We start from the raw sequence: 16,554 nt of genomic DNA on the forward strand, positions 1-16,554 counted from the left end.
TTATCTTCATTAACGTACCAAAAACTCACTTAATGCAGCCCTTAAACCACGTTTACAAATTAAGAAAAAAGTTAAAAATCGTAAAAATGCGATGTTACGAAAAAAAATTAAAATTCGAATAAAATTTATTTTAAAGGGTTATTTTAAATATTAATGTTCATTTAACTTTCATAGCCTTCGATAAATAATTGAAACTCATAGCTCCTAAACAGTTAACTATTCATAGCAATAATGAAGTTTCGTTTTTTTCGTTCCATATTCTTGCCAATGAAATAAAAAACAATGGTGTCGATTATGATGACGTTTTCTCAACTAAATTCAGAATCTGAATCCTTTTTTTTTTAGTATTGCAAAAATTACGAAAAATGATTATTTTTTTAGTTACACCAATAACTTTCATACAATTATGATAATTAAGTATACGAATTTACTGCAGTATGGTTGTCCATTGGTGCAATTAATTTGGTGGAATTTTAAATTAAAAGATTCTCTACTTTAAACACTGCTCGGTACCAAAAGTCACGAGGTTTGACAGTTTTAAATTAAATTAAGTTTGCCTGTCCTCTTCTAATTACATTGGTAAGAAAAAGATGTGAATAATCTAAAAATTAAGTTGCCATCAGAATCAGTACCGATGTTTGTGTTATTTGTAAACGTAGTTTTCATCCCATAGAATTGCGGATCACGTGGTTTTGACTCCATTCAAAACCGGGATCTCAACATAGCGAAAAGTCTATTTTCGAAACTACATTCTACACTATTTTGAATATTTCAACTAGGACTAATAATAATTAGATAATGGCAATATGTTGGATCTCTACGTTCAATTCAATTGTCTATGTTCAAAATGGCTAGAAACCATACAGCCAGTTACAAAAAAAAAACTTATTGTCTTTGTGCATTTAGTTAATATTATGATAGTTTTAGGTAATAAAACTTGCAAATATTTCGGAAAAAATGTTTATTATTATGTAATATAAAGAATAATAATAAAATATAGTCCAATCTATTGCACGGAGTAAAGTGACGCATTATCGGTAAATATAACTTTTTTTTTTTAATAGTGATGCGAAACTTACTATCGATTAGGCTATAGTCACATTGTAACGAAAGTTTTTGTGCGGATTTGATGTCGCGTACAAACTAAGAGAAATCCGACATATTGTGACGTCTAGCTAGAAACTTTACAATTATTTATTTCCAAAAAGTAATAAATAATACAAATTTTCACAAATATTAAAAATACCATACTATAAAACAAAAATATCATCTAAATCTAACGAGGCAGGGTGCCCAGAACGCTGGCTGCGTTACCTCGTTGAATGGCCAGACTAATATGCTGACCAAGGTAACTGCCAGGAATATATTTTAATTCAATATATTTTAAATATACATACTTTCAAAGGATTTTGTGGGATTATTTTTTCCTAAAATATCAAAATAATATATTTTATCTAGATAGTTCGTCACAATATAGCGATAGGATTAGCCTTTCTTAGTTCGGACGCATAATCAATGATATTCTTAGGGTCTATTTATACTAGCAGCGAATAGAAGCGAATTCCTAAAAAACACAGCATATATTGACACTTCTATCTCCAACACGTAAAGCACAAACTTCTAGCCCAGATAAAAAATAAAAAAAAATGTTTTTTTTTTAAATTAAATTTCATTTTATTCCTCGATTGAAATTGGTGCTTTACATGTGGCCATAGACTCATAGAGGTCAATATGCAATATATAGAAATTAGCTTCAATTCGCTGCTAGTATAAATCGACCCTTATGAAAACTTTGCTAACACGTGCATTATTATATTATTTAAATACATACATAGACGGCTAAACTCATAACCCCTCCTTTTGGCTTTGCCGTAGTCGGGTAAAAATAAACTAAGATCGCGTATAGAAAATGGCCATCAATAATAATACTACAATCGTTTTGTCATATTGCCCCATACTTATAAATCGGACTATAGATAAAATTAATTAATTATATTAATAAACGAATTTACGTGCCAAGATTTTGTTTATTATCTAATTATTATGTCATTTTATTCGAACGCGCGAAGTCGCTTGAATAGCTACCAAAGGTTTTTTTTTTTTAAGTTATCCTACAGGGCGAAAGTCTCATATTTATACAGCTTTTAGGTATAAAATACTACATGGGCTAGTCCAAAAAAAAAAGTTGTAAATTTTTTTAGACATTTTTACCTATGATATATTTTAACTAGCCTATTGAACTTACATTTTTCAAAAATATTTTTTATGTTTTAAATTTGTGATTTTTTTAAATCGAATGCCAATTTAAAAGTTTAGCCGAATTTTATTTTGTTTTTTTTTTTTTAGATGGCAAAGGTATGTAGATTTTCATCCAACGAAAATGAGCATCGCCATATTAGAAATGTAATATTTAAATTTCAGATTTCTTACGTAATTCTTATAGCTTGGTTTATTTTCGTAATTTCCTGATGGGAAATGAAAAAAATTGTTGATATACATAAATGGATTACAAACCTTGTCAATTTGTTTTTTTTTTTTTGGATTAATTGTTCAGCTAAACTTTTTTTTTGACAACGAGGCAACGATCGAAACGTGTGGAGCCAAAGTTATCAATTATTCAATATTTACAGCCCGTTTTCAGGCGGGCAACGGTCAAGACATTTTCACCAGGGTTTTCGTTCTCTTCTGCTATTGGTAGTTCTTCTTGGGTCTGCGTGTGGCCGAATGTCAGTTGTCGCAGTAGACGGGCAGAACCGGGCTGCGGGGCCAGTCCGAGGTCTCTTCGCTTTCGCTACTTTCGCTTCCTGATCTGTGGGATTAAATAAAATTTACTTTTTTTAGAGTTCCGTACCTCAAAAAGAACCCTGACAGGATAACTTCGTAGTCTGTCTGTCAAGGGAGTCAAAACTTGCAGGATACTTCCCGTTGACCTAGAATCATGAAATTTGTCAGGTAGGTGTAGTTCGCGACACATCGACATGGCAATCGGGGTGGGTTGTGCGGATGGTCCCCACCCGGGTGGGGACCATCCGCACAACCCACCCCGTGATTGTGCTTGCGTTTGCGAGTGTGTGCGTGTGGGTTCAAGTGTGTGTGCGAATGGGTGTGCCGTGTGAGTAAGTGCAAGTGTGTGCGAGTTGTTACGAGTGTGTGTGTGTGTGTGTACCTGGTTCGTTTGGGCGTGGCGTCGACGGCGAAGTGTTGCTCTTCGATGGTGGGGAGCAGTGACGTCAGACGGTCCGTCGGCCGCAGCACCTGCAAACGATGAATATTCCTTTTTTTATTCCATTACTATACACTATCCACGGAAAGGAGTTAGTATAGCGCTCTCTCCGTGATGTCATACCATACAAATGACATAGACAAAGATCTCAATGGGCGCCAACTATTTTAAGTCACCCACCAGTCACAAACAAAAAAAAACCCGGCCAAGTGCGAGTCAGACTCGCGTACCGATGGTTCCGTACTCGGGTGCGTGCCGTTGACCTAGAATCATGTTTGGCAGGTAGGTCGGTTTTATAACACAAGCAAAGGAAACCACAAAAACCGTTAATTTGTGGTTACATCACAAAAAAAAATTAAAATATGTTCATGAACAAGAGTATTTTCAATTTTCAAAGAAAGATAACTATACCAAGTGAGGTATCATATGAAAGGGCTTTACCTGTACATTCTAAAACAGTATATTTTTATTTTTTTCATACTAAGAGGAGTAGTGAGTCTTGCTCAGTAGTGAGCCAGCGATGGGTTGACAATGGTGACCTTCCCTTTTTTAGGGTTCCGTACCTCAAAATGAAGAACGGAACGGAAAAATAGGATCACTTCGTTGTCTGTCAAGAAAACCTATAGGGTACTTCCCGTTGACGTAGAAGTGAGTGAGTTGTGTGACGATAAGAAGTTTACACTTCAACAAAGGTACTGACCTTGAGCGTCCGTTCGGAGAGTCTCCAGACCAAGCGTTGCCGTTGCGGCGCCGCCTGCCTCGCTTCGTAGCGGGAGATGACGCCGCGGACCAGGCTCCTGGTGCTCAGCAGAGACGCGTCCGTCATCTGGAAACCACACAGAATAGAATAGATTTTTACCCGACTGCGGCAAATCCAAAAAGAAGGGTCATGATTTTAGCAGTCTATTTGGTTAACTCGAAAATAGACTAGACAGGACCCGTCCCGTCGACCCGATTTTTCTCGTATCGACTCGACCTATAGAAAAATCCCGTGGGAACTCTGATTTTCCGGGATAAAAAGTTAGCTATGTCAATTTCCGGGATGCAAGCTAACTCTGTACCAAATTTCATCAAAATCGGTTAAGCTGTTAGGCCTTGTAGCATCCAGACAGAAATATATGAGAATAAATAGTAAGTAATAAGAATAAGTAATACAAGTATAAATTAAAAATTTATAGCACCCCCGACAAGTGAAGGTTACAGTAACTAGAAAAGAGCTGATAACTTTCAAACGGCTGAACCAATTTTCTGGGACTATTCCGCGCCTACGATCCAAAGTATCTGAGTTTTCCAAAACATCATTTTCAAATAAATAATTATGTATCAAGGCAACGTCCACCTTGACAGCTTGACATTTGTCAATTGACATAATATTATGAACCTAACAGTTATCTAACCTTCTAAACTAGAAAAGAGCTGATAACTCTTAAACGCCTGAACCAATTTTTTTGGATTATAGCTAAGAACACTCTCGATCAAGCCACCTTTCAAACAAAAAAAACTAAATTAAAATCGGTTCATTCGTTTAGGCGCTACGATGCCACAGACAGATACACAGACACACAGATACACACGTGAAACTTATAACACCCCTCTTTTTGGGTCGGGGGTTAAAAATAAGTATAAGTATGGATTTAAGTATGCATGACGTCATGCATACTTGATCGTGTATGGCTAGCGCGGTACGATCATCGATGTATATGGATGGGCCCTTCGAAGATAAAAAACGCGCTCAAAAAGTCAATAGAATTTGCAAAAGTCTCTTGACTTTGTCAATGACGATGACATAAGATTCAAGCGTATTTTTGCTGACGGAATTGTATGGGAAAGGCTAATCCATATACATCGATGGTTACTTTATTTTATTTTTATTTTATTTATTTTATTTTAATAGGAAGCCAACGGTATACAAAGAAAAGTAATTATGACGACTTATATAAACTTAGGACTATCAATGTATACTCACTTACAGGCTAACTCAACATGCTTAATCTAAAACTTTTAAATAGTAAAACTTAACCTAAGACATTCCTTGCATAAAATCTATAATAATTAAATTAATTACTCAATAAGCCAAAAGTACAACAATTATTAAAACTAACAAGAAAAACTACAAAAAAGACTAAAAATAGCACCCTACAATTTCAAAATGAATCTTTACATATTTTATATTTAAAGATTGTCTTGGAGCGACCATGGCCAGCACTCTTAAGTAGACGAATCAACTCACGTGGCAGTGCGCCTGCAATTGCGCCGCGAACTCGTAGAGATAGTACGCTTCCTCTGGAACCGTCTGCGAGTCGCCCACGCCCTCCGCTGCCTTGCGGCTCAGCTCCACCAACTCTTTTTCTGAAAAAAAAATTGGTTGTCTGTAAAGTCGGTTTACTGACGATAGTTGAACGTGACAACAAAGGCCGATTGTGCTTCTTTGTCGCTCGTTCCGCGCTCTCGCTTGCACTTCAAGCCTTACATGGAACGCCTCAGAGCGAGGTAACGCTCTCGCTTGCACTTCAAGCCTTACATGGAACGCCTCAGAGCGAGGTAACGCCGCATGAGTCTTCGTGCGTGCAGCCGGCTCTATCGAATTATAAGACGTCACGTCAAAAAAAAAACATTTTTAGGGTTCCGTACCTGAAAGGAAAAAAACGGAACCCTTTTAGGATCACTTTGCTGTCTGTCCGTCGTGTCTGTCAAGAAAACCTAGAGGGTACGTCCCGTTGATCTAGAATCGTGAAATTTGGCAGGTAGGTATGTCTTGTAACAGCAGTCAAGGAAAAAATCCGAAAATCGTGAATTTGTGGTTACATCACAAAAAAAAAAATGTGTGAATTTGCTCGGTACCTTAAGTTGTGGAAACTGTTTTATCTCTGGTAACATTGAGAAACGTCAGAATTCCACGGAATTAAAAATCAGACGGGATTAAGAACCAGTTGAAAAAAATTTCATTTTTAGGGTACCGTACCGCAAAAGGAAAAACGGAACCCTTGTAGAAGCTCAATGGTTGACGAGCGGACTGAATTCTGAAATGGCGGTTCAAATCCCACTCGTTGCACTATAGTCGTACCCACTCTTAGCACAAGCTTTACGCTTAGTTGGAGGGGAAAGGGGAATATTAGTCATGATTAGCATGGCTAATATTCCAATGTTTAGATGTTTGTTACTCAATCACGCAAAAACTACGGAACGGATTTGGCTGAAATTTGGAATGGATAACACATAGGCTGCTTTTCATCCCGAAAAATCAAAAAGTTCCCACGGGATTTCGAAGAACCTAAATCCATGCGGACAAAGTCGCGGGCGTCAGCTAGTATTCTTTATAAAAAAAACCTTATGAGGTTATGAGGAACCCTAAAATACGTACCTAGCTGATGGTAGACCAACACTAGTGCCAGCTCGCTAGTCCGCGCGTTAACGCAGCCCGCGTCGCACACCGCTATCTCCAACAGGTTGATGAGCTCACTCTCCTGAAACAAACAAAAATCATGATGATTCAATCTTTAATTTTGGACTTCGTCTGTGGTAGCGTTTGCTGGCGCGCGTGTTGTGCCTTTTTGGAGTGTTTTTTTGTTAGAAGTGGCCGGTTTTTGTGTTATTGCTGGTGGAACTGACTGGGAAGCGCTCTAGAGGGGCGCCGCGTGTATGTCGGCGGGCGCCGGTACAGACGAAGTCCATACTTATACATATAGTTTGCCTAACTTGTAAATAACTACATACTTGACATTGGCTATTCAGTGTAAAGCCAGACGAGAGAGAAAAAATCCTTAATTTTAGACAGCGATTTGAATTACGAGAGAGTTATCGATAGTCCAAATAACAATAGACCTATCGACTCTATCGATTGTTAAGGCAAAACCGATTTATATTTATTTTCATGTATAATAGCTGTTTATCGTGCAAAATGTCAGAAAAAATACCCAAGTACGGAACCCTCGATGCGTGAGTCTGACTCGCACTTGGCCGGTTTTTTTAACTACACGATTTCGCAGTCATTCCATCTTTGTCTGTCAATACTCGAGACTAGTCGGACTTCAACCAAACAACAGATCTAGCTACGTACTTGTCTAGTTCGTACGTATTTAAAAGTATGCTCCTGGCAAAAGCATATTACACAATCGAAGATTATGTAAATGATAAAAAAGCATGGATTTGACTCGCTCCAGCAATGCGCGGGTCTGCAATTGCTTGTATAGTATAGAATATTATTGTAAATTGAACAATTGAAAAGAGCAACCGCCGAGTTTCTTGCTGGTTCTTCTCGGTAGGAACGGCATTCCGAACCAGTGGTAAATTATTTGACGATTCAAAAGCACTTGTAAAAGTTTATTTGAATAAAAATCTATTCTATTCTATTCTATTTACACATATTGATGGAACTCAAAGTCTTAGCATACTCACACTCCTAAGTACTTCATGGACTAGGTGGAACAGGTATTTGGATCAAGTATTTGTAACGGAATTGGACTAGGTGCACTTAGTACATTTACCAAGTAGGACTCACCTCTAATTACAATGATAGTTTTTAACCCCCGACCCAAAAAGAGGGGTGTTATAAGTTTGACGTGTGTATCTGTGTATTTGTCTGTGGCATCGTAGCGCCTAAACGAATGAACCGATTTTAATTTAGTTTTTTGTTGTTCTTAGCTATCATCCAAGAAAATCGGTTCAGCCGTTTGAAAGTTATCAGCTTTTTTCTAGTTACTGTAACTTTCACTTGTCAGGGGTGTTATAAATTTTTAATTTACACTTGTGAATTATGTGATACGATACGCTATTAAAAGTTAAAAGCGTATTTTCCAAAAATTGAGAAAAATAAAATCAAATGGTGACAACACCAGTATTAAAGCCAGTACAATTTTCTCTTTATAACTTGCGGGTCGACTGTACATCAACTCGATGTAACTCCGTACATCGCCATCTATCGTGACATAGGGAAGTTTCGTTCCTATTTCGGAATCCATACTAATATTGTATATGCGAAAGTGTCTGTCTGTCTGCTACCTTTTCACTGACAAACCAAACAATTTAACTGATTCTGACGAAATTTGGTACAGGGTTAGCTTATATTCCGGGGACGGACATAGGCTTCTTTTTATCCCGGAAAATCAAAGAGTAATTCCCACGGGATTCCCAAAAACCCATCCGCTTAACCGATGCTTGCGTCCCTGTAATTGACATATAGGCAACTTTTTATCCCGGAAAATCAAGCAGTTCCCACGGGATCTTTAAGATCTTTGGTTTTCCGGGATAAAAAGTTGCCTATGTCAATTACAGGGACGCAAGCTACCTCGGTACCAAATTTCATACAAATCGGTTAAGCGGATGAGTTTTTGGGAATCCCGTGGGAACTCTTCGATTTTCCAGGATAAAAAATAGTATAATATATATGTCCGTCCCCGGGGATATATGCTAACACTGTACCAAATTTCGTCAGAATCGGTTAAACTGTTGGGCCGTGAAAAGGTACCAGACAGGCAGACAGACACACACTTTCGCATTTATAATATTAGTAGGGATTTTACGTCACCATAGCCTAATGTTTGACACATCGTCAATACAGAACCAATCCGAGAATTCCCTCTGCTAATACTAATAACTCAAAATAAACCTCTATAAGAAAACTAAATACGGAACCCTAAAAAGAGCTGATAACTTTCAAACGGCTGAACCGATTTTCTTCGATTATAGCTAAGAACACTCTCGATCAAGCCACCTGTCAAACAAAAAAAACTAAATTAAAATCGGTTCATTTGTTTAGGAGCTACGATGCCACAGACAGATACACAGATACACACGTCAAACATATAACACCCTTCTTTATGGATCGGGGGTTATAGAGCTATATACTGATTCATACGGTACGCTAAAAGCAGCGTACTCTACAAAAATTTTCGCAAATATGACATGACGATTTCACCTTCGTAATTTCTACGATTTGTCAAATAGCTATTACCTTAGTGGTTACAAGGAATCTAATTTTCCACTATATACCACTCGTATCGCTATACTGCGGCGCGAGTGTGTCTCTCTGTACCGCCATCTATCGGGCTGTGTGGGAGTTTTATATCCTGCTTATTCTTTACTAGCTGATGCCCGCAGCTTCGCCCGCGTGGATTGGTCAGATCCCCTGCAGCATCAGGATTGAGGAGTTGAAATCCAAATTTTTTATGAAACAATGTCGCAAAGTTCCTCTATCGATTAAAAAAGAAATGATGCAAATCGATTCAGAAATCTCGGAGATTTCGATGTTCATAGGTAGAAAAACACAACTCCCTTTTTGAAAGTCGGTTAAAAAAGTAGCCTTAAAAAGTAGCCGAAGATTAGCCTTTTCAAACAGACAGACAGACAGACAGACAGACAAAAATTTTAAAAACGTGTGATTCAGTTATAGTATCGTTCAAATAACCATATGACCTTAATATGTGGTAGTTAACGACAAATATTTTTCAATTTTTTAACATAAAAATAAAGAGTCATTTCTGCGGGAAAATATTTTTAGGCCTTAGGCCTCATTAGCACTAGAGCTTTTTTAACGTCCGTTAAAAAGGTAAAAAAGCGTTGACGTGTGAGCATATACTTGGGAAAACATTTGTTCTATTTGGACGCTTTTTTTAATGGTCATTAAAAAGCTCTGTGCAAATGAGGCCTATACGCCATCTGGGATCCTCAACCTCACTTCATGAAGCCTTCGGCAACCTGGGCGGTTGTGGTGTAGGATAGCTCTAAGATAGTCTACGAGTAAACTTTAAACATAGTAGACGTGTTTTCCTTTCAATACTCCCCGATCCCCGCACACCTCATGGCGACCCTGCCTAGCGAACTCGGCGCCTGGCCGTCGCCGGGTGTCGAATGACGGGCGAATTATGCTGAGGGGACGGATTCTTGTGTGCCTCCGCGCATCGAGTTAGAACATTTATAATTAAAAGTAATAAGTGATACTAAAGCCGTGTTCTTCGTGTGGTAAAAAAGAGAAAAAAAAAAATGGGAACTAAATGCCAAGTCAACATGGTGCAACGTCAGCTTCGTGAAGACGCCTTCAGGAGAATTCGGGTGAGGTTATCCGGCCGCGCGCGTGACACCCAGGATAAGCAAGACCCATCCCCAGCCTGATGACCATTCCAGCGGGACAGCTCAAGCGAAGAACGAAGACGGTTCGTAATAATTGCGCGTAAGACCTTAATTAATTAATATCAAGTAGGTAAAATGTTGTTATTAAGTTATAATAAATAAATGACAGAAGAATTATGTACTATATTTCATAAGTTAGAAGATGTTAGAATTACATTAAGAAAGTTAGGCCCCCGCAATAGAAAAAAATATCCCGACAGGGTAAAAATATTATTTGAAAAAGCTCATGAACTTAAGGAATATTTTAAATTAATATTTGAATTGAATTTGCAACAGAAAAGCTTAAGAGTTGAATTTACAGATTATATTTTAGATAGTTTAGTAGATAAGGTAGAACAATCATATGATAAGATAAAAGGTTATTGTAGATTTTTAAGTGTATCCCAGCAAACATTAACATGGAAACGTTCGATTTAAAGACCGCGGCAAATTTGGTCCCTGTTATGGACGGTAAGGAAGAAACGGTTGAAAAAATTATTTCTAGTATAGAACTATACAACAGTGTCCTCAAAGATGCAGCTAGCAAGAAATTATTAGCTTCTTTTGTTGTGAAAACAAGGTTAACAAAGTCGGCTAAACTAAAACTGAAAAATGAGTATAATAACTGCGAAGACTTAATAAAAGACATTAAATCATTCTTACTAACTAAAAAATCGCCGAATTCCTTGTTAGCTCAACTGAATGCTTTATCACAAAATGAGTTGTCTATCACAGACTATGCGTCAAAAATAGAAGAACTTATGGTAGATCTCACTATTTCGCAAGCAGGTACGAACGAAAAAGCTTACGAAATATTAGGTCCGATAAATGAGAAAATGACCATAAAAAGATTCGCGGATGGTCTACGAAATAGACGGTTAAGCACGATAATTATAGCACGGAATTACGACGAGCTCAAGGACGCGGCGCGTGCTGCACAGGACGAGGAGCTGGCCCAACCATCTACTTCCAACTCGGTGTTAAACATGGTAAGTACTAGAGGTAGACCCTTTATTCGAGGTCGGGGTAGTTACAACTACAGAGGTAATAGAGGAAAACCTAACCAAAATTTGAATTATAACCACCCCAATGCCAGATTTTACCGAAATAATAATTTCCGCGGGAGACAGCCACGTGGAACTGCCACGCAATCGAGTCGCAGTCGAGGTCGAGTAACTCATAATAGGGGATATTATCGTGGTAACGTACATTTCGCACAGCAAGAGACTCAAGGGAGAGAAAATTCGGAAGGCCAAAATTACACAAATCAAAATCAGTTTTTTCGGGCCTAAAGATTACATTCTAACATGCGATATAAGGAACGCTAAATACATTTTTTTAAACGTAAATGAAACAAGATGCTCATGGTTACTCGACACCGGCGCGTCATTATCAGTAGTTCGCACATCGTGCCTACCAAACAAAATACCTATTTATGAAGACAAAATTGTAATACATGGCATCGGAGGGAAAATCTATTCAAATGGCTACGTTTTTCTCACTATTAAAACTTCCGACGGCATACCCTTTCGTCATAAATTTTACATTTTTGAAAAATTGCCTTGCAAGTCTGACGGAATTTTGGGTCAAGATTTCTTTAATAAATTTAATACAATAAATTATGACTTGAAAAATTCAATATTAACCTTGCATGGTTCTGAAAATAAATATAGCCTTAAACTTTACAGTAATCCTACGTTATGCTCAGAGTTTTTAAGTATTCCGGCTCGTAGCGAATCAATACATTACATACATATAAATAGCGTTTCCCAAGATTGCGTCATACTTCCTAAAGAATTACAAGAAAACATATTTCTCGCGAGTATCATTGTAAAATCGAAAAACAATATTATACCCATTAAAATCCTTAATACGAGTAACGAAACTGTTAATATTCCTACTTTTCAACCCGATTTCGAATTATTAAATAATTATGAAATATGTTCTTTTGAAAAATGTGATTCTAATTCTATTCGAGCAAGCAAGTTGTTGCCTTTGTTGAAATTGGATCACTTGCATTCCAGCGAACGGAAAGTAATAGAATCTATTTGTACGAAATACGCTGACATATTCCAATTGCCCGGCGATAAACTCACAACTACTAAGGTATATGAGCAATCTATTACACTGAAACCTAATACGAAACCGGTGTATACTAAACCGTACCGTATTCCCAATAGCTTAAAGTCAGAGGTACAGAAACAAATACAAGGTTTAATTAGAGACGATATTATTGAAGAGTGTCAGAGCGAATGGTCCAGTCCTATTTTATTAGTTCCAAAGAAAAGTGACGATTCAAAAAAAAGTTGGAGATTAGTTGTTGATTACCGTAAATTGAATGAAACAATTCAAGACGATAAATTCCCACTTCCCAATATTAACGAGATTTTAGATTCGTTGTCAGGTGCGATTTACTTCACACATTTAGACTATACGTACTATCAAGTTACACTTACTCCCGATAGCCGTAGGGTGACAGCATTTACAACTAATACCGGACAGTACCAAATGAAAAGATTACCTATGGGTTTAAAAATAAGCCCCAGTGCTTTTTCCCGTGTCATGACAGTTGCAATGTCTGGCCTTACCTATGAAAAATGTTTCATATATTTAGATGACCTAGTTATTTTCGGCAGAAACTTAGAAACGCATAATAAGAATCTCATAGATGTTTTCGAAAGGTTAAGAAAAGTAAATTTAAAACTCAACCCTAACAAATGTCAATTTTTAAAGACCGAATTATTATACTTAGGTCACACAGTAACAAAAAACGGAATCTTACCGGATCCAAGTAAAATTGCGGTGATAAAAAATTATCCAGTACCGAAAAATTCGGACGATGTGAGACGTTTTGTTGCTTTCAGTAATTATTACAGGAAATTTATAAAAAACTTTGCTGAATTAACATTACCTTTAAATATTTTATGTAGGAAAAATGTACCTTTTGTATGGACAGCGGAATGTGATCAGTCGTTTCAATTGTTGAAGGTAGCATTAATGTCTCCACCTATTCTGCAATATCCCGATTTTTCGCCAGATAGCGAGTTCATCCTACAAACCGATGCTTCTGGTATAGCGATAGGAGCTGTACTTTGTAATAAAGATTTACGACCTGTAGCTTATGCGAGTCGACCTTTAAACAAAGCCGAAAAAAATTATCCAACTATTCAAAAGGAACTACTTGCAGTTGTTTGGGGTATTAAATATTTTCGACCATATTTATTCGGAAAAGCTTTTACAATTATGACCGATCACAAGCCGTTAGTATATCTGTTTGGAATGAAAGATCCCAGTAGTCGATTGTTAAAATTTCGCTTAACATTAGAGGAATACGATTACAAGATAGTGTATGTAAAGGGGAAAGATAATGCAGTCGCGGACGCGTTGTCTAGAATAATAATTACGTCTGACGAGTTAAAAAATATGAGTAATGATATCATAAACGTTATGACTAGAGCGCAAAGAAAAAGAGAGGAAGAGAAGGATAAAAGTCATACAGATAGGAGTGTAATCCCTAGTATAGCCAAGGACGAGCGGCCTGATCAACCGCGAGTCGTGGAAATATTACGGATACCAAATGATTCAGTAGAGATGATGTTAGTAGAAGGGAATAAATTAAAAATAATAAAGCAAAAGGAGAAAATAAATGCGGAACGGGAATGTTTTGCTTTTACGAACAGAAAGAAAATATTATACATTAATCTTGATTTTAAATCACATTTTACGCGAGACGAATTTGTGGTTAAATTGAGTAATTTTTGTAAAGAATTAAAAATTAATGAAATCTGTATAATAAAAACAGTAAACAATGCATTGTTCATAAGAGATTTAATTGATGAAGTTAAAAGTAAAAACACATATCAGGGCCCTAGGATTTGTGTTTTAAGAGGAATAAAAAGAATAGAGGATGATAAAGAAAAGGATTTCATTTTGAATGACTTTCATTTGCTGCCTACTAGCGGACACGCAGGGGTACGCAGAATGATTAATAATTTAAGAAAACAATTTTACTGGCCAGGAATGGAACATGATGTTAGAGACTATATACGTAAATGTGAAAAGTGTCAGAAAATGAAACACTCGAGACATACTGTAGAACCCATGGTAATTACAACAACCGCTACATCGGCTTTTGAAAAAATCTTTCTAGATTTAGTAGGTCCTTTAGATAGAGATGAGGAAGGAAATGTCTACATACTCACACTCCAGTGTGAACTTAGTAAATTTGTAGAAGCTTATCCTATTAGAAATAAGGAAACGAAAACTGTAGCTAGAGCATTTGTAAATAACTTTATCTTAAGATTTGGAATCCCAAATTGCCTGGTAAGTGACAGAGGATCTGAATTTTTATCTTCAACAATGACGGAGGTCTGTAAATTATTAGAAATTGAAAAACTAAATTCAACTGCTTATCACCACCAAAGTATAGGTTCATTAGAAAATACACATAAACACTTAGGCGCATTTCTGAGGATAATGTGTGATAAACAACCCGAAACTTGGAGTTATTGGCTACCCTTTTGGTGTTTTTCATATAACAATACCGTTCATACATCGACCAAATATGCCCCATATGAATTAGTATTTGGTAAAAGTTGTCGAATACCAAGTAGATTAAGTAGTGATGTAGAACCATTATATAATGTAGATAACTATAGTTTAGAATTAAGATATAGAATGCAAGTAGCGCAAAAGGACGCTCGTGAAAATTTAATACAATCAAAACTAGATAGGAAATGTAAGTACGATAAAAAAGTGAATACAGTGACTTATAAAAAAGACGATAAAGTGCTAGTGAAAAATGAGTGCGGTGGAAAACTTGACTGTTTATTTGAGGGGCCCTTATACAGTGATAAATGACGTCGGACCAAACGTAATAATTCTTAAAGATAACAAAAGTGAAGTAGTACATAAGAATAGAACTAAGCTTTTTGTTCCTAGTTTATAAGGTATAGAACCACCTGCGAGTGGAAGTAAGTAAAAAAAAAAAAAAAAAAAATGTAAATTATCTACTTTACATTTTTCTTTTTTTTCTCCTGCCCCGGTGGTGTGGTGTAGGATAGCTCTAAGATAGTCTACGAGTAAACTTTAAACATAGTAGACGTGTTTTCCTTTCAATACTCCCCGATCCCCGCACACCTCACGGTCTACTCGGCTTCTGGAGCGAGCTTGGATGGCTGGAGTGAAGACTTCGGCGGGGAGGGGCAACGCACGCACAACAGACGGAAACGTTTAAGAGCGGAAACCAGCCCAGAGAGAAGAAAGAAAGAAAGATGAGGCCTATAAGGGTTCCTTTTTAGGTACGAACCCTAAAAAGAAGAGAACTGGACAGAGTTGGGTGCGAACATTTCTACAAATATGAAGGCCATCTTTAATGTCACTTACATGGGCAGTTTTGAGCACTTTTATAGACAGATTTTTATGATTCTAACCGGAGCACGTGGTGGAGCAATCTGCTGTCTTTTTTTTTAATTTACAGACTTGCGCTTGGCTGCAATCAGACCTGCTAGCAAGTGATGATGCAGCAGTGCGTGCAGCAATTATTTTCGCAATATTTATTATTAATTTTTAACTTGCTAACAAAGTTTAAAAATCTATTAAAAATATGCTCCTGGAATAAGCATATTATACAATCGAAGATTATGTAAATGATAAAAAGCATAGATTTGACTCGCTCCAGCAATGCGCGAGGCTGCAATTGCTTGTATAGTATAGTAAGACATATAATTGTAAATTGAACAGTTCAAAAGAGCAACCGCCGAGTTTCTTGCTGGTTCTTCTCGGTAGGAACGGCATTCCTAACCAGTGGTAAATTATTTTGACGATTCAAAAGCACTTGTAAAAGTCAACTTAAATAAAAATCTATTCTATTCTATTATTGTTCCGTAATTACCAGCTGCCGTGCATGCGGACAGCGACGCCGACACTAGACAGTTTGATATACTACCACACACGTCTTTAGTGCGATGCAATTCACTACAGCGCCATCTAGCTAGCCACGTAAACAGCAGAGCAAATCTATTCTAGATCACTCACCGGCAACTGAAGCGCGCGTAGCTGCAGCTCCTCAGCCGCGTTGGCGACTAAAGCGCGCAGCAGACGCAGCCAGTGCAGCGCGGTGACACAGCAGCGCTCCGCCAGCGACAACTTGTCCGCTATGACGCGCGACATGCGACTCACGTCGCCTTCCGTGCATGCCGACATTGGACAGTTCGATATACTGCCGC

The 16,554-nt window shown here is 37.4% G+C and overlaps 1 protein-coding gene across 4 annotated transcripts in view; it reads right to left on the bottom strand.

Moving 5' to 3' along the window:
* Positions 1 to 643: 643 nt before the first annotated feature.
* Positions 644 to 16,554, bottom strand: part of LOC123879422 (cyclin G) — a 41,031-nt gene continuing 25,120 nt past the window's right edge. For 3 of the 4 annotated variants that reach the window (XM_045927120.1, XM_045927123.1, XM_045927119.1), the window contains 5 exons: positions 6,585 to 6,687; positions 5,454 to 5,572; positions 3,924 to 4,049; positions 3,167 to 3,255; positions 644 to 2,809 (listed from right to left, as the gene is read on the bottom strand). In XM_045927120.1, coding sequence (XP_045783076.1) covers positions 2,728 to 2,809; positions 3,167 to 3,255; positions 3,924 to 4,049; positions 5,454 to 5,572; positions 6,585 to 6,687 — 519 coding nt within the window. In that variant the 3' untranslated portion in view covers positions 644 to 2,727. Of the gene's footprint in view, positions 2,810 to 3,166; positions 3,256 to 3,923; positions 4,050 to 5,453; positions 5,573 to 6,584; positions 6,688 to 16,363; positions 16,530 to 16,554 lie in introns of all 4 variants that reach the window. The other variant, XM_045927121.1, reaches the window with a different exon arrangement.

This window comes from Maniola jurtina, chromosome 28 (assembly GCF_905333055.1).
Source record: "Maniola jurtina chromosome 28, ilManJurt1.1, whole genome shotgun sequence".
In the NCBI taxonomy this organism is placed as follows: Eukaryota; Metazoa; Arthropoda; class Insecta; order Lepidoptera; family Nymphalidae; genus Maniola; species Maniola jurtina.